We start from the raw sequence: 24,763 nt of genomic DNA on the forward strand, positions 1-24,763 counted from the left end.
TCTAAGATTCCTTTACAAAATATGTAATATTTCATGTGATGATGCATAACATTACAATTATATTGAGGGCTGGATAAAAACAGCCCTTGAGAACGAGGTTCCCCACCACTGGTGTAAATCAGCATTCTCTCAAAAATGGTTCCATTATTGGGGGACTGCTAATCATTATATTCTTTATCCTTGCCAGGTGTAGTAAGCCCTCATTTCCAGGAAGGGCTGCTGACAGCTTTGTCCTGGCCCGGGACAATGTCTTCTGAAATGGCTTGCCCGCCGTCAATCAATGCCTGTAATGTATTGTGGACCCAGTCCTGGGCACCCCTCTATCCCTGGAACCGGGGACAACTGACCCCTTTGACCCCCGCTGTCTGTATCCAAGTATATCAAGTAAGTAAGCGGCAACATCATGAAGGACACAGCCATTCAGTTTGCACTGTAGTCTTAAACCAGAAGGGTTGTTTATATGTTTATTTGTTGAGCGTTGATACAGAGTAGAAAAAAAAAAGATCAGCTCCAGCTCTGGAGATTTGTTTTGATTTGCTGAACTTTGCAATACTGCATAACAGTGACCAAGGTCTGCTTCAACTTCGAGTGCTTGTATTCTTATTGTTGTGCCACTATAATTCATATCTTACAACACCATACTTGAGTCAAACAACAAGCTTGGCTTGTACATACCATACCGTCTCACATCAATGAAAAAAAAAATCCCATAGAGGATCTAATAGAGTTCTGTCATTTAAAACTCCAACTAGCATTCCATATTTACAAATAGTTGTTTGTGGAGACAGCGTTGACTTCAGAAGACACAAGACTTCATTCTGCGGGCTAACTCCACACAGGTACACTTGCGCTAAGTACACAGGTAAAGTATCTGTATGATTATCTAGTGGGCATTGTACGGCATTGTTTTGTAACATAGGTTGACAAGTACTCTACAGCTACATTGAGCCTACACTTCTGCCTGCGGCTGGGAACATCTCCATGATTGTTAAAGAATATGTGACTGTAAACATTATGAACCACAGCTAAATTCAGTTTTTTTTTCTTGTGTAGGATGAGAATGCAGCAAGTAGATAGGTGCAGGATTCTACAGGTACATTCTATAAGGATTTTTTCAGAGACCAAACAACTGGAAAGGTTTCTTATCTGGTCAAAAATAAACCTTAAACTTCCCAGAAAGATCTTGCACATTGCCTTGACAATTTTGTATTGAATTTTTTTTTCAATGAAGAGACTAAAATAACTGACAAATAACTGATTCAACTGACATGAATATGTAGTTATATCCTATGACCCACTATGCCAAACACCCACTATGCAAAAAAAAATAAAAAAATCCCAAAAAACAATCATCTACACAAGTGCACTAAGCTTTCAGGAGAGGAGATTATCATTCTGTTTTTTTTCTTCAGAATTTCAAAAAACACAAGTTAAATAATGAACATAAACAAAAAAAGGAGAATTAAGATAAAAAAAAGAAAACAAAAAAATATGAACAGCACTAGACAGAAGGGGCCCACACACACATTGACTGCAGAAGTGAAGTCCTATAACAAGGAGACACAGGTAGGAGGAGCACGGGAAGAACTGGAGCAGGAGTCCATGGAGGAGTTGAAGCACAGAGAGAGAGAGAGAGAGAGAGAGAGAGAGAGAGAGAGAGAGAGAGAGAGTGTGAGTGAGAGAGAGAGAGAGAGAGAGAGAGAGAGAGAGAGAGAGAGAGAGAGAGAGAGAGAGAGAGAGAGAGAGAGACCTTGGCGCATATCAGTGTTCACGCAGCAGCAGCGGCGGCAGCAGCAGCAGCACATGAGGTTTTATTCAGGAATTTTAATCGAGGTCCATCGCTGGTTTGCCGTCGGCGGCCTGCTCTGCTGCGGCTGCGCCACCGCTGCCTTTCTGTGGCGTTCCCGGCTGCTGGGCCTCGCCGCCTTGCTGCTGTCCATTGACCGGGCCGTTCTGTTCCGAGCCTTCCTCTTTGGGGAGCTCCACTTTGGGCTTGGGCTTGGTGACGATCGGGGAGCAGACGTCCAGCAGCTCCTGTTAAGGGGGGATGAAAAGTTCGGGATGACAATTTAAAAAAACAAACGCTAGTGACGGGTAGTGATTGGGTTCTTTCCAACATCCTGATTTGCCTCCTTGACCCGTGCTTGTGCCCTCACGCTTTACATGACGCCCCGTCCCCGTCTCCGTGGAGAAAGCAATTAAGTTTCCCCACTTTCAGCCAAGCCACAGCAACTTTTCGGGGACTTTTCCCCTTTCGACATCCCAATTGCAAATGAGAAAAAGACCTTTCTTGTGACGCATCATCATGAGGCTAAAAGCACTTGGAGAGGACGGGAGTAAGGATGTTGGAAAGAGCCCATTGTGATGATGCATTCAGTGTATGAGGCAAGACACCACTGGAGATGAGCCTTTTGGCGTCGATGGGGTCATACTGTTGGCTGAACCAGCAATAACCACATCATAGCAACATTGTAATGACAGAGGAAAGAGCTCCAGGGGGTCATAAAGGCTGCAGAGAACATCATTGACTGCCCTCTTCCATTTTTGGAGGGCCTATACAGCACCCGCTGCCTAAAAAAGGCCAAGTGCATTCTGAGAGACACATCCCACCCAGGTCACAGTCTGTTTGAATTGCTGCCATCGGGCAGGAGATTCAGGTCCATGAAGACAGGGACAAACAGACTGAAAAACAGTTTCTACACAGTGGCCATCACAGAACTGAATTTTGCTTCAAAAGCATAGTTTTATATACATACCATTCTTTTTATTCCATTTTTATTTTTTATTTATTATTTTATTTATTGTATTATTATTTTTATTTTTATTTATTTTTGCCTCAACAAGGAATGCACAATTTCGTTGTGCTTGTCACAATGACAAATAAAAGATATTGTATTGTATTGTATTGTACATTACATATGGCCAAACTATCAGATTAAGACTTGGTCATTATCATTTCCTTAACAAGCAAGGAATCAAACAAGGTTCAAATCATCAGGTTTAGCTCATAGCGTAAATAGGGTTGTTCTGCGGTAGCTGAAACATTCTGTTGATAAGATCAACATGTAATTATGAAATACACTATCCAGATGTGTCTGTTGTGATTATTCATATATGGCTGTTGCAAATATTACACAATGTCACAGCCAAGACGGCGATGAAGGTCTTAAATGATTTGCAATTCAGATATCAGAAATTCTGCAAAGCCCATCAAAACTATAGGTTACGGCTTGTAACCTTGGTTCTCTGAGAGAGATGAACGAGACATCTCACCATGGGTTACGCCTCTATGCATGATCTCGTAAGAGGCGTATCCCATAGTGAGATGTGAAGCGATTTGACCAAGCGAGAACTCCTTTTTTAACTGCGTTTTGATGAGATTTTGATGAGATGAGATCCTCAGATTTCAATTTGGCCTGCATTTTTTTATCCAACATTTTTTTTCCTCAGTAGAAATAAAACCATTGGTCACTGGTACCTTGGTCTTGGCCTGGATCTCCTTGACGGTGATGGTGGGCTTCTGGGTAAGACTCTGTTTGCTCTGCTGGTTCATCTTGCTGTTCATCCAGATCATCGTCTCATTCACCTTCTTGTCCACCTTGGAGATCTCCGCTTCCTCCAAGTGCTCGTACTTCTCTTCCTGCAATACAACATTTAGGGGGCATTTATACGAGAACGATTGCAAAGGAAGACGACACAATATTTTATCAAAAGCGCCTTTTGTTTAGACGGCGACCCTGCCATCGGGGCTTGAAGACGCAAAAATCTGAAGACTCCTTCCAGAGTTTTTGAAGACGACCCTGGTTGCGTCTCCGTCTAAACGGCTAAACTATTAAATTAGAGGGTCTGGTCTTCCTCGCGGACATACCAGGGGTGTATCTCTCAACGGCGAAGTAGCTAATTTGTTAGCAACGTTGCAGAGTAGATACTATAAAAGTTGCTAACTCTTGTGTCTCGAACGTTAGCACACAAAGTAACTACGGTACTGCTTGGAGTAATGTGCACTCTCAAGTAGTGGTGACTTTGAAAGTGAGGCGCCTCCTATCCGTATCTCGACAGTGAAGTTGAAGTACAGCTGGAGTAGATCCATTGAGTCTAGACATCACCTCAGCCACCCCAAGTAACACACAGCGCTAGTCTACTTCAGAGTGTGACTCCACCCATTAGCTAAACTTGTAGTACATATTTGACCACAAATGTGTCAATATCTTTTAATCCTGTGGTGCAAAAGCACTGTAAATCAATCGACGTGCACACAAAGTCATGATACAGCTACGAGAGTGTTCAGAACACAAATTCACGTCATGTCATTTGTTCGTGAAAAAAAAAAAGTCATATCCTTGGAATCTGATGAATCCCACACTAATAATATACTTTTAGCTGTATACCGATTGAATTTCGTCTCATTTCGATGTGTAATTTGTGAAATATTTGGATTAGAAAGTAGTGGTTACTCCCGGAAATTCACTGGTTTACGTGTCAAGTACTCAAAAAATGTAAGCGCAAATTTCATTTCATAGCCTAGTGGTATTTACGCTTGCCTATCAAAGGGAAGACGCGAGCCACGTGGGTTCGAATCCACTGCGCAGCATGTTGACAACAACTCGTGAAATCGTGTTTTGGACCCTACAGTGTAACACATTTTCCCTTGGCTGCACGTGTGTGTTGGTAATGCACAAAAGATATTTCCAAAATTGTGGCACTGCAACCATGTGGATTCAAACCTGCGTGGCTTCTGTTTTCCCATTGGGATGCAAGAGTGAATACCACTAGGCTATGTCATGAAATTCGCACCAATTTTTTTTAGGGATTTGACAGTTCAACAGCTGAATTTCCGGGAGGAACCACTACTTTATTATCCAAATATTTTACAAATTACACCTCGGAATGAAACGAAATCCAATCAGCATGCAGATAATACGGCATTATTGGTGCGGACGGTGTCAGATTGTAATGCCACGGCCGTGTTTTTTCACAAAGAAATTACAAGGTGTGTTGTGGAGGAAACAGCTGAGTCATGGTGTCAGCGGTGACATCCAATCAAATGTGCTGGTGGTGGTTGTACACTATTGCTTTGTACTTCACGCACTGAATTTAGGAGGAAACAGCTGAATCATGAGTCAGCAAGACACATGTGGTTGTCATCCAATCAAAAGGGCTATTCATGCTTGTCTCTTGTTGGTTCTCTGGTCACGCACTGCAATGACAAGAAAGTAAGTAGCGGTGTGGACTCAGGAAAGTAGCCACACTACTTTGGGCTTACTGTGGGAATGGTAAGGTTTCGAGAAATGCATGTATTTCGCCTTGAAGTAAGTAGATACGTTTAAAGTACACGTTCCAGAAACGCACCCCAGGGTTCTATCACACCACAACACAGCGTTCTGGAGTGCATCCAATTGAATATCACATACTCTTATGTCTTCGTATAAACAGATTTCCCCCTGAGAATGCTCGTCTTAACACTCGTCTTCTCTTTTCATCATCACCGTATAAACGTACCCTTATACTTTAAAACACATATGTTGTTTTGGTTACAATGGCTTTTAAGGTCCTCGTTACATAAATAAAGTGCAGTTTGACAAGATGTCTAACAGCATGTACTATTATACACTTGCACTGTACCTTTTGGTTAGGGTTAGGTATATACACTGTAATTATTACATGTTGATACATGTAATTGCAACAAAAGAACAAATAACAAGGTGTTGCCATTGTTGTTCATCACCTTACATTACATCACATTAGACTTTGGCTAGCTGATTCTTTTATCCAAGCAACTTAGAGTTATTTAGGTGCAGGGTATTGGCTATAGTGCCTGGGCCAGTGCAGAGTAACAGATGCTTCTTTTGAGGGCACTTCAGCCATGGATGAGAGTGTGGGAGTGCACTGAACCCACATTCTTCCTACTAGTATGAAGTATGGGATTCAAACCTGCAACCTTTCGATCTCCTGAGCTCTCCAACCATTACGCCACAGCTTCCCCAGAAGTCAAGTCAAGTCAAGTCCGCTTTTATTGTCACTTTATTCATATGCACAAGTCATACAAGGAAAATGAAATTACGTTTTCTCTCTATACCATGCCAGGACATAGACATACAGTTTACAAGAGAGAAAACGTGATTACATTTTTTCTTGAGCCGTGTTGACAAGAGATTATGACTCAAAAAGTCTTCAGTGCCCGATCTGTGCAAAGCTCACCTTCATTTTGTACTGCTCTACGATCTTCATGTACTGCTGTAGAAGTTTGCCCAGCTTCTCAAACGCTTTTGGTCTCTCTTCAGACTCCTGGTACCGCTCCATGATGGGCTGTCCGATTTTCTATGTAGAAAAGGGACGATAGTCATGAGCATCAGTTAGCATATGCAGCTGCATTAGACAATCTGTAAATCTGTAAAGACATGGCCTCTGTTATACAAAATGTCAATGACCAAGTTGTATTGCATTACTAAAGGCTAGCGTCTCAATGGTCAACGGTGCACATTACGCGGCTGCTACGACATGTATTTCCATGTAAACTAATACAGCATATTGTGTTGTGTATCCAATCAATCACTCAATTCTGCAAACGGAAACAACAACAAAAAACACAAGCAGTTGTTTCAATTCACCTTCAATTCGGCCAGTTTGTCGATGTAGACTTGTTTCTGTTGGTCCTCTCCATCCTCGTATAACCAGTTCTCACAATCTTCAAGCTTTAAGGTAAAAGAGTTCCGCTCCTGCCAAACACAGAAAAGGAAAAGGCAGTAAGAAATCTCTTCCACCAGTAAAAATGGTCTGTTTCCGCCATGTTTCACAGAAAGGGGAAGGTTGAAAAAGAAATGGAGGAAAAATATGAAGTGAATAAAGAATTATGGAAGTTAATAAACTCTTGACACATAACAGTACATTACATTGAGATGTACATTACATTTAATGCAAAGTGGCTTGCAAAGGAGGACATAAACATAAACAGCTTGGGGAGGTATAGAGAGAATACACAGCATTATACAGTACAAGTAATACAAAAGATTATATTATGTGAAGAATCATAAGAAAAACCCTTTGGTGAGCAAACCCATGTGACAAGAGCAGGACTGAGGCAAGAAAAAAAGAAACACAGCCACAATTGAGAGAGAAAGAGAAAACTAGCTTCCCTCCCCCACACCCAAATCTGGAACATGAGGTTTAAAGCCGATGCTCTTTCCGGTTGTAGCTAGCATAGCCGTAGTTACCCAGATTAACTCCTTAATCCCTCTGTGTTGAGTACCACCACAATAACCAGAGCAGCTCCCCACCTCCCCACCACAATCCGCACGCCACACACTTGACTATATATTTGAGTAAAACTGTCCGTGATCATGCATAGACTCTCACACTGTAGTGTTGACGGTAATGGGGACTGTGGGGCATACGTTCACTTGCCTAGTTCACACCAGACCATTATCGTAAAGTGTGTTATGGTACATCTACTGAATTTCTCGTAGGGCAGGTGTGGTTTGTGATTGCCAACGGCCGTTTATTGGCTGTTACAGATGTATCATAGGTGTATATGTAGCCCATAGCCAATTGTGTCAGCTGTATTCAAACAAACTGCAAGCTTCCATTTGTCGAGTAATACCAGTCATCACCTTTCCAACCTTCCTCGCTCTTGGATTGGCTCCCAACCTCAGGCTAGCGCTTTGGGACAAGCATCCATGCTGTCTTTCAGATATTAACGATTCTGCAAATCAGCATGGGATTTCCCCGGCCACATGTTCATTTTTATTGTCAATGGAAGCAGTGAAGTCACATTTAGTGGCAAACCACAAGAACTACGAAAAAAAAAACATATCCAGCCAGGCAAGCCAGACAATAACATGAAATGCATAGTCTGGGCTCACACCATAGGCAAAGCTGTGGAAGCAATGCAGTTTAAAATGTGTTCTCACTGTGCTAAGCTCATCCCATTGATTCGCTACACAGATTCAAAACTACACAGAGCATTGTAATGAGAGGACAGAGCCAGAGCCATGGCTAAAATTAGACTATCCCCTATGGTGCGAGGCTAGTTCAACCCACCAGGCAAAAATCACTCTGTACGTAGCATTGGTCTAGTTTAAAAGGCTAACCAAAAACAAGTCAAGGATTTCTTTTATTCCTCAAATGATAAAAGCACTAAACGAGGTGAAGTGGTAACCCTGTTGTCCAATGCCTTAGTGTGTAGTGTGTGCTAGTGTGAGTAGAAATGTTCTGAGTTTTTGTTTTCTGATTTTTGTTGTTGCTTGATACGCCTATCTGTGTCTCAAATCTGCTTCAAATACAATTGCCCCATGGAGACAATTAAGTTCTAACGAACAAACTGTACCCACCTCTTCAGTGACAAATTTCTCCAGGGTTCCATGGAGTCTGTCCCTCATGTCATACACATACTCCTCCACAAAGTTCTTGGCATCGTTTCGCTCTTTCTCCAGTTTGTCCTGCATGATCATCTTTCCCTGAAAGAGCAAAAATATTTTACAATAACCCAATCTCACTAGTATTCAAGGCACATTTTTGATACGTTAAAAAAATTAACAAACTATTAATCAAAACGATCAGTATCTGAGCATTGGAACCAGGGGTGCATTTCTATTAAGTGTAGTTGTAAGCCAGTTAGCAACTTGGGTAGGTGCCAACGGAAAATTGCAAGGCAAAGAACAAAGTAGCCAACATAGCTTGCAACTATGGTTTCGAGAAATACACCCTTAATTTGCTAGAAAAACAGAGCGCTATAATCTTACCTCATTCTCAACAAATGCATTCAACATGTCGTTGGACAGCTGCCAGCTCAGGCTGTTCTGTATGGGCAGGTCTACAGTCTTTGTCTTGACTTTGGCCTTCTTACTCGATGGCTGCCCGGCCTTCTCCTGCTTCCCCTCCTCTGACGTCTACAAACACCAGACAAGACACACCATAAACAATGTAACTTGTGTTCGAATATGAACTTGAAGCAGACATAAAAGGTAAGAATATCAGACGAGACTGAAGGCGCTCATTCACTCAAGTCATGTTGCCCAAAAGAGATAAGTTAGGCAGCGAAGATACTGTTACGCTCTAGATGTTTAGAGAACTAAGCAGGTGTGTGCCGTGGACCCAAAAAGAACAGTTGAAGGGTGAGAGCAGGTTTGCACACTGAATAAGACACTAATGTCAATCAAAAGGATGTTTTTTGTTTTTTTTTGAGAGCAGAGTAGAGCAGAGTAGAGCAGACGTTTCAGGGTTCTGCCATCATCAGTGCTCTCTGTGCTCACAGGAAATAGGCAATAGGTTGAAATCAACTGGACGACTTCTTTGAGCTTGAAACCGCTCGCTTACACCGTCACTCCTGTGGGCATTAGACAAGAGTTTAGGGCAAAGATGTCAACATGTCCTAGTACCTCCATGTCTTCAGAGTCCGACTTCTTGTCTGCGCTGTCTCCCTGTGTCTTATCCCCCTGCTCCACCTGCATCTTTGTCTGACGCACACACACGCACACGCACATACACACACGCACACACACACACACACACACACACAGAGACACACACACAGACAGACACACAGACAGACACACACACACACACAAAAACACAGAGGAGGCATGATCGTGAAATCAGGGGCAGTGAGACACTTGAATGGGCATTGCTGCATCAGTTGTATCTGTTGTGTAAGTACAGCGCCTGTGGCAAATGTAACTTAGGATGCTACTGAGAAATGAACAGGAGAAAGGGGAATATGAACAGTGGAATGGAGGCACTGTGGTCGCTCTGCCTGTCTACTGGCTGACAACAATGGGGTTGTTTCATGAAAAAGCATTGGAGTATTATAGGGTTTTTTTTCAGTCAGGGTTGGTACAGAGAGAGAAGCCCAAGCAAGAACTTGCATTGTGTAGCAGTACTACAGAATACCATTGGGGTGTTACACATGCTTTAAAGATCTTACACCTGCCCTAAACCTACCTATTTATTCAAAATCCTCTACCAATGTATTGACATCATTATCAAACCACACTATTAAATGAAGAAAAAAATAAGACCTTAAGAAAAGCATTAACTGTAAAATCTTGTAGTCGTTACTACAGTATTTATTAACATCCTAGAGGGCTACCTGGTGCCCACAGGCACAGCGTTGGTGATGCCCGTCTTACCTTGTGAACAGACTGAACAGAACGCGTGGAAAGAGGAGGAAGTAATTGACTTCGTATGGAAGAGCAAGCGGCAGAAGCTTAAATATTCTCAACAAAAAAGCGGCAAAGGTGTGTCAAGTGCCCAGGGCGTCAAAATAGAAGTCGAACTTCAGCTAAAAATATGTAATGAGCTTGGTGCCAGCAGGCGTCAGCAGTGGAATGTTCACATTTTTCTAAACACGAGCTTCGGTTGGTCGCTCTCCCTCATCGACCGCTTCAGGTTCAATCGTTTTCTGCGTTCATCACCCCATACAGTACCTGTGCTTTCCAGGCAGGACTCGGTAGCATTTTAGCTCTTTCAATGCCAGCTGTCTGTCCGCACGGTTACACCGTCACTATGGTGGCCTTTCTCTGTTAGGCGTGGTGCAGAGAGAAAAAAGCACATGCGAGTGCTACTCACCTCGTCCTCCTTAGCTGCCGGGTCGGTGTCCATGGGCTCCTCTCCCTCGGCCGCCTTGAGCACCTCCACCAGTGAGGCGCTGGAGACGCTGAACATGCCGTGCACATTCACACGCACCTTCACCTTCACCTTGGCACTCTCGCCAGACGCCTGCGGGACCACCTTCTGCACCACAAACTGGCCTGCATGGACACATGGCATTACATCACACTTAGCCATTACATTACATTACATTACATTACATACCACCTTCTGCACCACGAACTGGCCTGCATGGACACATGGCATTACATCACACTTAGCCATTACATTACATTACATTACATTACATTACATTACATTACATACGACCTTCTGCACCACGAACTGGCCTGTATGGACACATGCCATTACATCACACTTAGCCATTACATTACATTACATTACATTACATACCACCTTCTGCACCACGAACTGGCCTGCATGGACACATGCCATTACCGGTACATTGCACTACCTTACACAGTACTTAGCCAAAACGTTTATCCAAATGGACGTATAGTTCTTTAGGTGTAGGCAATTGATTACAGTCCCAATAGCAATTTGGGGTTAGTTGCCTTGCTCAAGGGCACTCTTGACATTGCAGCTTCCCCAGGATGGGTGTGTGAGCTTGGTACAACTGGTGCTGTGTGTGTGTGTGTGTGTGTGTGTGTGTGTGTGTGTGTGTGTGTGTGTGTGTGTGTGTGTGTGTGTGTGTGTGTTGTCTGCACAGGGCGACAAAACACACACCAAATGATACACTTTGGCAAACACACACATCACATGCACCTAGCACTGGCCAAGCTGCCATCTCCAATAAGTCAACAATTTATCTCCACTGAATCTCTGGGAAAGTTCAAGAAATATTTCAAGGAATAGTTCAAGTCAAATCAAGTAAAGTCAAGTAAAATACATGTGGGTGTCATTCAAAATGAGGTAATGATGGAAAGCTCGCACATCCACAGGAACGTCTGACCTGGGAGCAGGACCACAAGTGACTAGATGATTTTGAGAAAAAGTCCGCTGCACGACCAGGATTTCTTTTGCTCCCAATATTTTATTTTTACGTGACGTTTCGGGTTTTACCCCTTCTTCAGACGTGACAATGCACAGAAAATACACCCCATATATACAAATTCCAGGTGATCACATGATCCCATTGCATCCCATTATGTCATTCGAAATGTTCAATCGTTCAGCATCAAGTGAACTCTGGGACTGTGTGTTGACCTTGTTAGATAAGCTGGTATCACAGAGACGAGAGAAAGTGAATGCTAGAGAAAATGGTCTCTGTAGCCCAATACTAAGACTGTGTGAGCCTGAACAAGTCCAGGTAACACAAGAAATGACATTTGGCATTTTTGTTTGCCTGGCCTACTGTACCTATTGTGGGGTCTGGGTAGGGCAGCTCCTTGGGGTTGTTGTAGTATGCGTCCAGTTGGAAGGGCTCTTTGCGGTAGAACGTCAGCACTTTGGAGAAGGGGGCCGCGTGGTTCTTAGGAAACACCTCACAGTCGCTGCAGCTAGAGCAAGATCATTGAGAGGAATTTGAAAAGTATTCACAGCACTGCTTAACCCACTAAGACAATACCTCTGTCATAGTTAGGGTATCAGTTGCATTTGTTGCATTCGACCAGTGGTTCTCAACGGAGGCGCGGTGGTGGGGTGGGCGTTGGTAGACTTATAATGAGGTCAAGGGGGCGTTGGCAGGCTTAAGATGAGGTCTAGGGGATGTTTGTTCAAAAAAGGTTGAGAACCACTGCATTAGACGATCTTAAATCTGTAAAGACATGGGCCCTGTTATATGGCAATGACCAGGTTGTAATGTATTACTAAACGCCTGGTGTCTTATTGTAGTGGTGTAAGTACTATGGTACTTAAGTTTTTTCAAAGGCTGCAAGTGAATTAAAAAAAAAACTCTGCCTAGAACATATAAAAACACCTACACTTTTTTTTAGCCCTAAACTATTGTTGTTATCCTATTGTACTGACATTCAATCAAGCAACAGAGCATGGAGGATTCAAACATGGAGCTGTGCTTATGGCTTATGCTTTTTGTATTACGACACAGAAATGGCTGACACACACACACACACACACACACACACACACACACACACACACACACACACTATTAATATCTGATACAAAATGCTGTATCAGTTTACATAGTTTCCGAGTACATAGCAAAATCTGCAGTCATCTGCAGTCGTGAACTGTGTATCACCTGAATCCCTCCTCTGCGACATTACTAATTTAGTGTACAGTATTCCTGAGCAAACCTGATGGTGCTACATGCAAAACGCATTGTTCACTCATAAGAAAAATACATTTGAAAAGTTAAGCAGTTTGCAGTGACCCATCTTGAACTTTTAACATGTCTCCAAACCCTGCAGTCACTATAGCAGTGTTTCTCAACAGGGGCGCCGGGGCACCCTGGGGTGCCGCAGGCCTCCCTCAGGGGTGCCGCGGAAACATGGCTGATAAATAAATTATGTAATATATAATACATAATTGTCTAAATTGATAAGTTAATGTTAGTCAGTGGAATCTTTCATCTGCCATTTACGCACAATCAATATAGGTCGCCCCAGTCAGCTGCAACTTCGAACGTAGGTCGTGTGACGTCTCCAAATGTGTTACTTTTCTAAGCTTGTGTGTGGTATCGGATGCGGTGCCATGGTACGGCTTGTTGGTTTGGGGTGCCTTGAAATTTGTCATGAATTGAAGGGGTGCCTTGCCTAAAAAAAGGTTGAGAAACACTGCACTATAGCACCAACCCTGAGATGTGCAAGGGGGTTTTAACTTATTGGGACAGCATTACAGTACGTTGCAATTACACTGAAATGTGAATTTCTTTTTTGGTCAATGTCATTGTTTATTCATTTTAAGTGATAAAAGGGAAATGGTAACAGTTACAGTGTTCATACAAATGATTACCCTCCCACCCTCCCAAAACACCCGTCAATGCAAAGACATGCAAGTAATTCAAACTATAGGGAAAAACAATGGATAAACCAACAATATGAGAAGTGCATTTCTTACCCGAGTCCCTCCTCAGCGCCGTTGGAGCTCCACTTGAGGGAGATGGGGTAGGGCACCACGTCCGAGATGGAGAACTCGCGCACTTTAAAGGCAGGGGACAGGATCGCACACTGCCAAGCCAGAGATTAAAGCCATGGTAAATGCATAGTAATGGGTGGGGGGGGGTTTACTTTTTTTAATTGCCTCACAAATGTGTCGGGCACTTGGGCTCACACCCTTCCTCAGATTTCCGTTTCCAGATCGCCATTTCACACTGAGTGTGTAAAAGCCTGAAACCTCTGTGAGGCGATTACATAAGTAATTAGAAATAGGATGAGTGCTTCTTTATTCATCTATTGTTCATGTTGGCGTTTATTTCATCGACAAAGTTAAACACCCAGTGTCACATATTAGGAGATGTTGAGTGTGCTTCCTGATTTTAATACATAGTTATAAGACACAGTCATTATTGAAATATTAGCGAGACCAAGCAAGATCATTTGGCTTATCTGAATAAATCAGGCCAGTTGTATGAATACAAACGAGAAGATTCAGGAGAAAATGTGTCATATTGATGCAATATACTGTATGCCTCTCTTTAAAAAAAAAGAAAAAGAAAACGGGCCAAGCATCATCAGAATAAATTGTGTAATAGATTATTCAAAGTGTCAAAGTGTGCTTGGGGGGCGCCGGCCTCTTAATGTATTTCAGCAGAAAATCAAGTATTTGAAAGAGAAACAGTCAGACGGATAGACAGTGAGAGAAACCAAGATGGAAAAAAAGAGAGACAGTGAAAGAGAGTGAGAGACACAGAGAGAGAGAGAGAAAGAGAGAGAGAGAGAGAGAGAGAGAGAGAGAGAGAGAGAGAGAGAGAGAGAGAGAGAAATAATAAAAACAAGAATAAAACAGATGAACAGAAAAAGGAAGATAAAGAGAGGGCCAGGGTATAGAAAAATATAGAGAGAGAGCGAAAGAGAGAGTGGGGGTATATAAAAGTAGAGAGAGAGAGAGAGAGAGAGAGAGAGAGAGAGAGAGAGAGAGAGAGAGAGAGAGAGAGAGAGAGAGAGAGAGAGAGAGAGTGAGTGTGATGGACAGACCTGCAGAGCGCAGCCTCTAGCGACAGCCTCGTCAGCATTGAGTGTGGTGCTCAGCTCCTTTCCGAAGAACTTGCTGATTCGCTCCTTGACTGAAGGGATCCTGGTGGCTCCGCCCACCAGCTCCACAGCATAGATGTCTTCCTTCTTCAGCTCTGGCAACAACCAAACAGATTGCAGCAGCGTCAGCTGGGGAAAGCTTTACCCCTGTGTGTGTGTGTGTGTGTGTGTGTGTGTGTGTGTGTGTGTGTGTGTGTGTGTGTGTGTGTGTGTGTGCGTGCTTGGTCAGGAGTGTGTGTGTGTGTGAGTGGCGGTCAATCTGTATTAAGTGTATGAGTGAGTTGTGAACTCAGTGTGTGTGTGTGCGTGCGTGCGTGCGTGTGCACGGCTGTCTGACTGTACGCAAGTGAATGTGCTTTGTTTGTGCATGTGTGTACGTACGCACATTCATTTTTATGTACAGTACATTGTTGTGTGCTTAATATGTCGATCAGCCTTCCTTTGGGATCTATAAACTATCCCTACTCTTGTTCTATTACCATCTGTACTACTAACAGCCAGCAGTCCTAATCTCCCGATTTGGGCTTCGTGTGTCTGCCATGCTGCTGGTACTGCCCCATGGGGGCTGTACTATTAGGGGTGCGGGAAAAAAAACAATCATTAAAATGTATCGCGATACTTATTTCCACAATATACTGCATCAATTCATGACAATGTGTTGTGATATGTATTGTCACAATAGACTGCATTGATTCATGGCAGCAAAAATCGATTATTTAATAACGATAAAAAAGTTTTTTGCTTTTTTTAATTGTGTGGAATGTGCCACTGGTTAATTTTTTTCAGTAGAGAGTTGGCAATATTTCTGTTGTACCAGATATGTAACGTATTAATGCTACACAGCAACTGGCAAGTAAGCTGTATTTTCACACATTTACTGAAATTAATTTCCCAATGAATCGCAATAACACATGCATTGCAATGCATTGTGATGGTATCGCATCGTGGCATGTGTATCGCGACTCACCCCGTGGGGCTAATATGCACCACACTGTGAGAATACATCACCATCTGCCTGTCTGTCGGTCTTGGTGTTTACATGTGTGCATGTGTCAGTGTGTGTCTGTCAGCCTGCACGTGTGCGTGTGTGTGCGCGTGTGTGCGTGTGTGTGTGTCACAGCAGGTCGGGGCGTACGGCACTGTTAGTACACATGGCATGCGGAGACTGTGACCCCACGTGGCTGCTAACTCATGATCCTGCGCAGTGTGTGTGTGTGTGTGTGTGTGTGTGTGTGTGTGTGTGTGTGTGTGTGTTTATTCATTGGTATGCGCCATGTCCTTGTAAAGTATGTGTGTACGAGTGTGTGTGTGTGTGGGTACGCATGCGTATATTAACTCGCCGGGCTACTCCCTGACAATAGTGTATGTGAAAGTGTGTGTGTGTGTGAGTGCATGTGCATATGTGTTTATGAGTCTGTTAACTCACTGGCCCGCTCCATGGACCCCACATAGTTAGTCAAGTGTGCGTAACTGGACCCCACATAGTTAGTCAAGTGTGCGTAACTCACTCACCTGCTACATGACGCTGCATAGTGTGTGTGTGAACTCACTAGCCTGCTATACGACGCTGCGTAATGTGTGTGTGTGTGTGTGTGTGTGTGTGTGTGTGTACTCACTGGCCTGTTCCATGACGCTGCATAGTGTGTGTGTGTGTGTGTGTGTGTGTGTGTGTGTGTGTGTGTGTGTGTGTGTGTATGCGTGTGTGTGTGCGTGTGTGTGTGTGTACTCACTGGCCTGTTCCATGACGCTGCGTAGGGGTCCCTCTACCTTGGCCAGCAGCCCAGCGCTCAGCTCCTCAAACCTCCCCCTGGAAGAACCGCGTCACACAGCTATTATTACACACGCACATGCAGACACACTCACACACACTCAAACAGCTGTTGCACTACAAACAACTCATTGAGAGGCACTTACATCATGACCAGAACTTGTGCACTGCACATACACAGGAACTGGGGCTTCCATCCCCACACGAACACGACTAGCAACATGCTCACTTCAATCACACTTTAATCAATATTTTGATCAAAAAAATATTAACAGTGCATCTGTATAGATGATGTAGCCCCTTACGGCAGATAATCTGGCGAGCCTATTCACTATTTGCTGGAAATACTCAACTGCATCATAACAACATCGCAATGACATTGCTGAGAGCCTGGAAATACTCAACTACATCATAACAGCATTGCAATGACATTACTGAGAGCCTTAAGTAACAGATTATGACATAGTCATTACAATTTTGGTGACAGTAAGGTTATAACATAGGCTCTGCGCTAACAGGGTTAAATGCTGGCAACCCCATACTCCTGTCAAACTGTTAAAGCACTTTGAGTTGCATGCCTGTATGAAACGTGCTGTTAAATAGTTATTATTATTATTATAATAGCACAATACAATTGCATATAAAAAGGAGATATAGACATGGCATTAAAGAGAGACATTCATCCTCAGACACAGGCCCACCCCCACACCCGGCTCAAGCTTTTATTGTTTATTATCGAGCGTTGCCAGGCAACTGACCTATTGAGTTAGGAGGAGACATCAACACCGTTCACAAGACAACACCGTTCACAAGACATTGGAAAATTGAAGAGTTCAGATGCAAAGCTGTCCAAGTGCAGTCTTAACCATCTTAGTCCCTCAGTTTACAGAAATAGGCTGCATTTCTAAGAAATCAGTGAACTTAACAAATCATCAGTCCATCTTTTGTTGATTTGGCTTCAATTGTTGTACTTGATAATACAACTTTAATAGCTCTTTTTAAATGGGCAACATTTAGAAATGAGTTTCTACGCATTTCTGAAATGGCACTTTTTGGGGGTTTCATACAATTCATATGAACCTGAGCCTTTGCAATGACGATAGTCATATGACTCTGATATGGCCAACCCCCACCCACCTTGACTAATGTACAGTAATTGTTCTACAGGAAATGCTGAACTTCATGGGCAACCCAACAGACCTGTTGATCTTAGAGGGGACATTGACTCTGTTTATGAAGCACTGAAAGTTAACACTATTATTATTGTTATTACTACAGCACTACAAGCATCAAGCTTCATGTTTATTTTCTTAGTTGCCAAGCAACCCAGAAGACCTGCTGAGTTTGGAGACGTAGACTACATTCATGAAGCACTCAGCATCATCATCATCATCATCATCATATTATTATTATAGCTATATTTTTTTTATTGTCATTATTATCATCATTATCATTGCTATTATTATTATTATAGCTCAATATATTTAAACAATTGACCTGTTGAGCTTGGAGGTGACGTCGACTCCGTTCATGAAGCACTCGACGTTGAGCGGCAGGTCTGAGGAGTTGGCGCTCATCAGCTTCTTGAGCTTCTCGGACTCCTGGGCCAGGCGCACACGGGCGCGCGCGTTGGACGCCACGTCCAGCTTGTACTTCTTGCTGAACTCCTCGGCGAAGTTCTTCACCAGGACGTCGTCAAAGTCTTTGCCGCCCAGGCCATTGTCAAATGCGGAGGCCAGAACCTGGCGTTGGGGGAAAGGAGGAGGGATGCAAGCACAGCATGTTATTGAACTACACTATACTGAAGTGTTGTGCTCCTTCCACAATGTTGCGATCCTCCCCATACAAAGTGCTTGGGTCTGCCTTCAGCTCACACCAGGTAAATCCCATTCCAAACTGCAGTTCTGCATTCTGCAATGTCACCAGTTGTCCTCCAATGGTGGAATACATTATTGGAATACATTTTGTGAAAACTCTGCTCTCCCAAGAGAGTTTTTCTGTGTAACAAAACTAACACTGACCATCTACAATCAGAGACGTTCTAAGAAAATCTCAGCTAAAATCTTCCAGCACAAACTTTGTTCTGCCGGTGTACTCACGTTGTATATAATATATGCTGCAGTGCCATTTACATCCTCACTTTGGATCAAATTGTCGGTGAAATATAGTATCTAGTAACTAGACAATCTCGTGAAGAGCAGTAGAGCACAGAGCTCTATCCGGTGGTTAAATTCACCACATGCTGAATCTACTTCATTGCAAAATGTGATGCATACTGTATATTAATGTAAATGCAAAGCAGGGTTAAGCCAAAGTCAGGAGGGTTATGTGGGTGCAATGAATATTTATTTCAGTGGCTCTTGTTATAAATTCAATTTCAATGCTTTATTTACGTCAGACACGAGTGCATGGTCCAAATCAAAGTATACAATAAATAGCAGACACTCTGGCCAGAGTGCATAGTGAGGAAAATTAACCAGCTGTTAAGACACTGTTATGAATTACTTACTACATACTACGGGTGTAAATCACACCCTTCATGGTGATTTGATTCAATATCGATTCTTTAGGCCAACGATAAGATTATTATAGATACTTGAGAATGCTCCGAGATTCGATTCATTTCGATTCGATTCAAATCAATGGTTCATTTTTTTCCCCTTACAGGCTTGGCTCATGTGTGAAATGTTACATTTTTAGTATGGTCAGTATTATTATTACTGTATGACCAAAACAAAATGCCTCACAAAATTAGTGCAATAATTACAAAAATCGATCAATTGATTAATAAAGATTAAACAATTCTCTTGTGGAGGAATCGATTAATTTAATCTTGGGCTTATTATTTACACCCCTATTCCATAAACCAGTATTAAATTTGAAAAGGCACAACAAGGCAAACCAGCTGGCCTTACCTTGACCTTTCCTTTGTTGAAGGCACACACAGACACCTGGTAGCCGCAGTGCCCCAGATCCACGAACACCACCGTGCGGGCCTTCTCCTCCGGGTTAGGCAAGTCCTGCTTGTAGATCCCATAAGCAAGCGCCACTGTTTCATTCAATTTGTAAAAAAAAAAGGAGATTAAATCAATTATTTAAATCAATGAAACTAGATTAAATCATTTAAATTAAATGACACAGCTCATTTATATACAGTGCATGATATGATATCATATTCATAAAATATGCTAATAGGACTGAACTAATTTGCAATTTATTGCTTCAGTGCTAGTCCTTAACCTGGCAATGCCGTGGTGCATTGATCCCACTGTGTTGTACTGCTTGTTGGTTTGTTTACTGATCATTCATGTGTCAACGCATTATCTGTCAATGCATCATCAATTACATGCAGTGCCAGAATTGCAGAGTGCAAGTGACTATATGCCACTACGTCCTCCGTCAGTCAGAAGCTCGTTTCCTTTTAAGATGACAGGTTTCATGACCTTGTTAAAGGTCCTGCGGAAACTTCATATCCATTTGTAAGATATTACAGAACATTCTGCCGGCCTTGACATCTACATGATATCGTCATAGAATCCCTGTGAAAGAATGATGTAACATGGGGGTCATGATTGTGTGATGGAAGCCTAAGGGGCCTGAAAGGGTATCCCAGCGGATTTACCCTGGTACAGCATGGTATGTTAATTCAACAAACAAACAAAGAGTCAAAACTCCTACAAAGTCACCATTTGGATATTTCATCTGAGCATTTTATCACAACACGGTATTTCAATATTATTACATCGAAGCATCAACTCATGCACTTCCTCGTAACATCACAGGAAGGCTCGTCGGGTAACCTAATCAAAACAAGCCGTCTTTGCAGTGTTTTGCTACTCGTGGACACACAGAAGGACTTGGGAGTTTTTCTGTCGTCAGTTTTCAAAGGTTAAGGCTGAATATGGAAGATTGAAGTGAGATAATGACCCTTTTTTATTATATACATTATTTCCAATCATATGTAGACACATCCGCATAGACTCAGGACCCTTACTCTCCCAGTGTAAAAAAATAGAGGACAGCGGTTAGGAAGGGAAACAAGGCAGGCCTGCTGGAAGAAAATCGTGAGCTTGAACCTTCACCAATTTTCGAATTACGAAAAACCCATCTCTGTCAAACCTGAAAACAGGCAATGAGCCTGAATACCATCATCTGTTAGCAACTGAAAGGCCTTCAAGGTTTCACCTGCTGTGGTGTCATTGATGAGCCTGAGGCAGTTCAGGCCAGCGATCTGTGATGCATCCATCAGTGATCTCCTCTCCACATCTGTGAAATAGCTGGGAACCTAAACGCACATTACAAACCACATTCAATTTTAATGACAGAGTAAAGCATCACTACAGTGGCTATAAATGAAAGAAAGTCTCGTCTCCACTCACAAGTCACTTACTGAGATGACCTTAACAGTCATTACAAACCACATTTTTTATTGTCATTACAAATCATATCTTAATGACAGAGGAAAACAGCACTACAAGGTCAAACAACATTGAAGGTCAGAGGGCTTAAGCCTTTTCAGGCCGCAGGTACGAAAAATAAATAAAACTGTCTGTTCATGACTTACAGAGATAACACAGTCCACCACTGGCTTCTTCAGAGCAGACTCTGCAGTCTCCTTCAGCTTGGTAAGCAGCATTCCAGTGATCTGCTCAATGCTGAACACCCTCTCCTCATCCATGTACATCACCTTCAATGTTTTCCATGGAAATACAAGACAGACATGCAATTATTAGCTTTTGCTGGTCTCTTGAAATCAAACAGTGGTCAAACTTTAGACAGACAAGCATGGTTTTCGGATTTCCAACTTTTTTTCCAATTTGCATGTGATCTGCTGCCAAATTAGACATATGAGCCCAGCTTTTGAAAAGTAACCAGACTGTTTTTCTTCCATTCACATTCTGTCTTTGACCTTAATTTATCCATGTCTAATATTAGGTTTTTATTAGCATTCTACGGTTATACAATTAGGTTATTATATTGGCTTTGGTCAAAGGCATATTCAGTTAACTTTGATGTGTTATTCTTTGGGTTTTATTGATTTAGTGGTTTTGATCCATTTTATTAACTAAGCTTATAATTATAGTCACAAGTGTTAATGTTTTCTTGCTTTCAGCTTACACGTCATATTCACACGAATCCCTGCAAGCTTTTTATCTCTTTAACATGTGCTTTGCTCTTAGCTGTGTTATAATTTATCTAGCATGTTCATTAATTAGCTTGCATTCGATATAACATTCTCAACATATTTTTTTATTTCATATTCTCCTCTTTTGCCACTGCTTTATTTTAATCTTAGCTGATTCACTTATAATAAAAAACTCCTTGGAGCAGACCCTTTAGTTTTAATACCATGACCAAAGAAATGATGTAGTCCTTTTTCGTCCTTCACTTGATGTCTGCCTGATTAGCTGAGCTTTTATTTGTAGGATTCATGTTTTCTTTCTGATGGATAATTGCTGAAAACCTGCTGCAAAACACAGCAGATGCCAGATGGTCTCAGCCATAGCAACTGTCTCAGAGTCCTTTTCAAGTTCTTAAATTAGGATAACAAACAAGGATGTGAAAACGGCTCTCTTTTGTCTATTATGTGCACATCCTCTGGAGAACAACCTACAATGTGGATATTGCTAATGCAACTACGTTTTTCTAAAGATTACTGATATTTGTGCTGTTGCCTCCAACATGGCTGCATAACAGCAAAATCCTCACCATATTGAAATTGATAGTAATGGGCTGTCTTTTTAATGCATCCAATATTCCAGACGTTTCTCTGTACAATATTGACTTGACTTTATTTATGTATTTACTTATTGGATAGTGGAATAATAACAATCCATTTCCCTAATGCTCTGTGACCTTGAAGGGAGCCCACTTGCTTTAAAGTGAGTACTATTGGTGTTTGTATACATGGGTTATTTTTTTTTATTTTCTCCTGACTGTGCGAAACTAACTGTGCACAACTCAACCTCTGATTGTTGGAAAGCGCTGTCGGTCAAAACATTAGCTCACATGGTTGGCTGCTGTGTCGTGCCCCTCCTCACAACATGATGTTTACAAACACTGTGAACCCATGTATTATACGACAACAAAGTTAGTTGAGGAGGTCAAGTCAATCGAAAGAATTTAGTTGCATTACCTTCAGACCAGTCGTGCCATGGGGCATTTGAGCCAGCTCATAGCCCAAGTAGGGCTTGGCTGCCTGGACATAGGGGTCAGTGAATGCCCGTCCATGGAACCTCTTGAACGCCTGGACAGTGTTCTTGCAGTTTGTGACCACCTGAGAAAAACCACAACCACCCGGCGTGTTAAATATTAAAAAACGTGCCTCTCAAGCAATTCATTAGTCATGAGAGAGATGACTCATTGATGACTATAAAAAATGCATCCAAGTCATGTTAATACAATATGACAGGTTGTGGGAGACTCACCTGATTCTTGGCTGCTGTGCCTATCGATCGACTATGTTGTCCAAATGAAACATATGAGCTGTACAAAAAAAGGGGGGGGGTGATGAATGCGTGCAACAGTGTAGCGATGCATGCAACAATGTGTGCCCACACTCCAGAAACAGCCTATGCACATCTTATGATGTTGATTGTGCATTATTGCTTGAGTTTGAGTTAATAAACTTGCAATGCAAGCTTGCCGTACGGTGATAGATAAAGCCTATTGACAGTTCACACAGTCCTAAAGGCTATAGCCTACCTATCACAACTGTCACTCAGTACTAAACAGCTGTTCAATTTGACATACAGTAATTGCTTGAGGCAAACACACCATACGTGGACAAGTTGATTTGCTCCAGGGAATGGATTTAATACTGTGGGTGCGTTTCTGTTATGTAAGAAGTCACCAGCAGGACCTCACGCACGTGCGTTTTAACAACTGAATCTAGTCTGTCCTTGTTACTCCGGTGTGACGCATGGTCTGTCTGTTTGTTTATTTCAGCAAGAAGCTGTCTCGTGAAAAAAGGATTAATAATGCATGCTGAAAAAAGAGCTTCGCCCTGTGACTTGCTAAGTCACAAAACCAGTAGCCGTACTGCGTTTACTCCCTGGTGCCCATTTCTCTCAAAACATGAGGTCTGCAGCATGAACACGGCGCAATGTCAAGTCAAAACCAAGGATTATAGGCTCTATGTCACAAAGGACCAGAGCCACTCGAAAACAACAGCAACATGTTAAGGAACACCATCACGCCATCTGACTTCTAAATAAGTTATAATGTCCAGGGATTCATTGAGCCGTGCGCCTATATGTGGCTTGCTGACTGCCACCGCTACGTAAGCATCGACTGCCAATTACATATCACTAGAATATTCTTGTGACCGCTGGCGTCACGCAGCGACGACTGAGCAAATACAGTTCAGCATGCTACTTGCAGCAGCAAAAGGGCTGCTTTGCTGTCACACTTGCCATACACTTTCTAGTACGATGCTAGCAAGCAAGTACAATGAAATTGTCACATATAAGGCGTTAGTGTACGAATCAAACCAACTATCTGCCATAAAGTGAAATTACACTGCGAGTACATTAACAGTCTCATTAAAACAGAAGCGTCACCTGATACGTGCACGCTAGGCTAGCCTACATCAGGTTGTAAGCTAGAGGTTAGTTGAGAAATGCAGCATTCATGTGTGCCAAGCTTATCTTCTGTAATCGGGCCTTACTGTATGGCTACTCCCATTACCAGTGTATAAGATGTCAAGTCATGTACATCATTAGACACCGTGGATGAGGGAACTGTCTTCGTAGATCATTGAAACATTAAGTTTTACTTACGGTGTACATCGGTCACTGTATTCATTCGCAACGGTCTCGATTCCTCCGGATCGGGCTACAGCAACATAACAGCTTTGGAAGCCAACATCAAATCCCACCACTGACATGTTTAGTCAAGGTATTATGTTAGCCAAGTTGTGACACTGCTGATCTGGAGTGCGTAGACTGAAGGCAGAGATGAAACAGAACCTCAAATGATAAGGAAAATATCCACCAATATGTATCAACTTCTATACATAATCCAAAACCACCACACGATGTTCACTACTCATACAGCTCTATCGCACACCGGCTGCTGGCCCTCACGCGAAATACCAGACTCATATCGCGAGACTTGAGCTGTTCTAGATTGCTCTGGACATTTCGGGTAAATAGAGTTCTTCAGCGGAAGCGGAAGCATGTAGTAGATTGTAGTCTTTCATGTTAGCATTTAAGGACGTCCTGGTTCCTATCGG

The 24,763-nt window shown here is 42.5% G+C and overlaps 1 protein-coding gene across 1 annotated transcript; it reads right to left on the reverse strand.

Annotated features, from left to right (window-relative positions):
- Positions 1-431: 431 nt before the first annotated feature.
- Positions 432-24,590, reverse strand: LOC134452689 (heat shock 70 kDa protein 4-like). The gene is made up of 19 exons (XM_063203193.1): positions 24,309-24,590; positions 22,956-23,013; positions 22,664-22,804; positions 21,092-21,214; positions 20,713-20,812; positions 19,443-19,576; positions 18,025-18,269; positions 16,490-16,566; positions 14,703-14,854; positions 13,627-13,736; positions 11,965-12,104; positions 10,564-10,745; positions 9,375-9,452; positions 8,739-8,885; positions 8,328-8,453; positions 6,609-6,716; positions 6,199-6,318; positions 3,479-3,640; positions 432-2,034 (listed from the first exon to the last, which is right to left on the reverse strand). The coding sequence occupies exons 1-19, from the start codon at positions 24,413-24,415 to the stop codon at positions 1,825-1,827; spliced, it is 2,520 nt and encodes an 839-aa protein (XP_063059263.1). The 5' UTR covers positions 24,416-24,590; the 3' UTR covers positions 432-1,824.
- Between the last annotated feature and the right edge of the window lie 173 nt (positions 24,591-24,763).

This window comes from Engraulis encrasicolus, chromosome 7 (genome assembly GCF_034702125.1).
Source record: "Engraulis encrasicolus isolate BLACKSEA-1 chromosome 7, IST_EnEncr_1.0, whole genome shotgun sequence".
NCBI classification, from domain to species: domain Eukaryota; kingdom Metazoa; phylum Chordata; class Actinopteri; order Clupeiformes; family Engraulidae; genus Engraulis; species Engraulis encrasicolus.

What these genes read in the sequence shown, in the direction of transcription:
- LOC134452689 (XM_063203193.1), bottom strand. Translation starts at nt 24,415, where the DNA reads ATGTCAGTGGTGGGATTTGATGTTGGCTTCCAAAGCTGTTATGTTGCT. An exon ending in TACAGTGACCGATGTACACC is followed by an intron (nt 23,014 to 24,308) that starts GTAAGTAAAACT and finishes TTTTTTGTACAG; the next exon opens with CTCATATGTTTCATTTGGAC. An exon ending in TAGAGCAGTACAAAATGAAG is followed by an intron (nt 3,641 to 6,198) that starts GTGAGCTTTGCA and finishes GTTGTATTGCAG; the next exon opens with GAAGAGAAGTACGAGCACTT.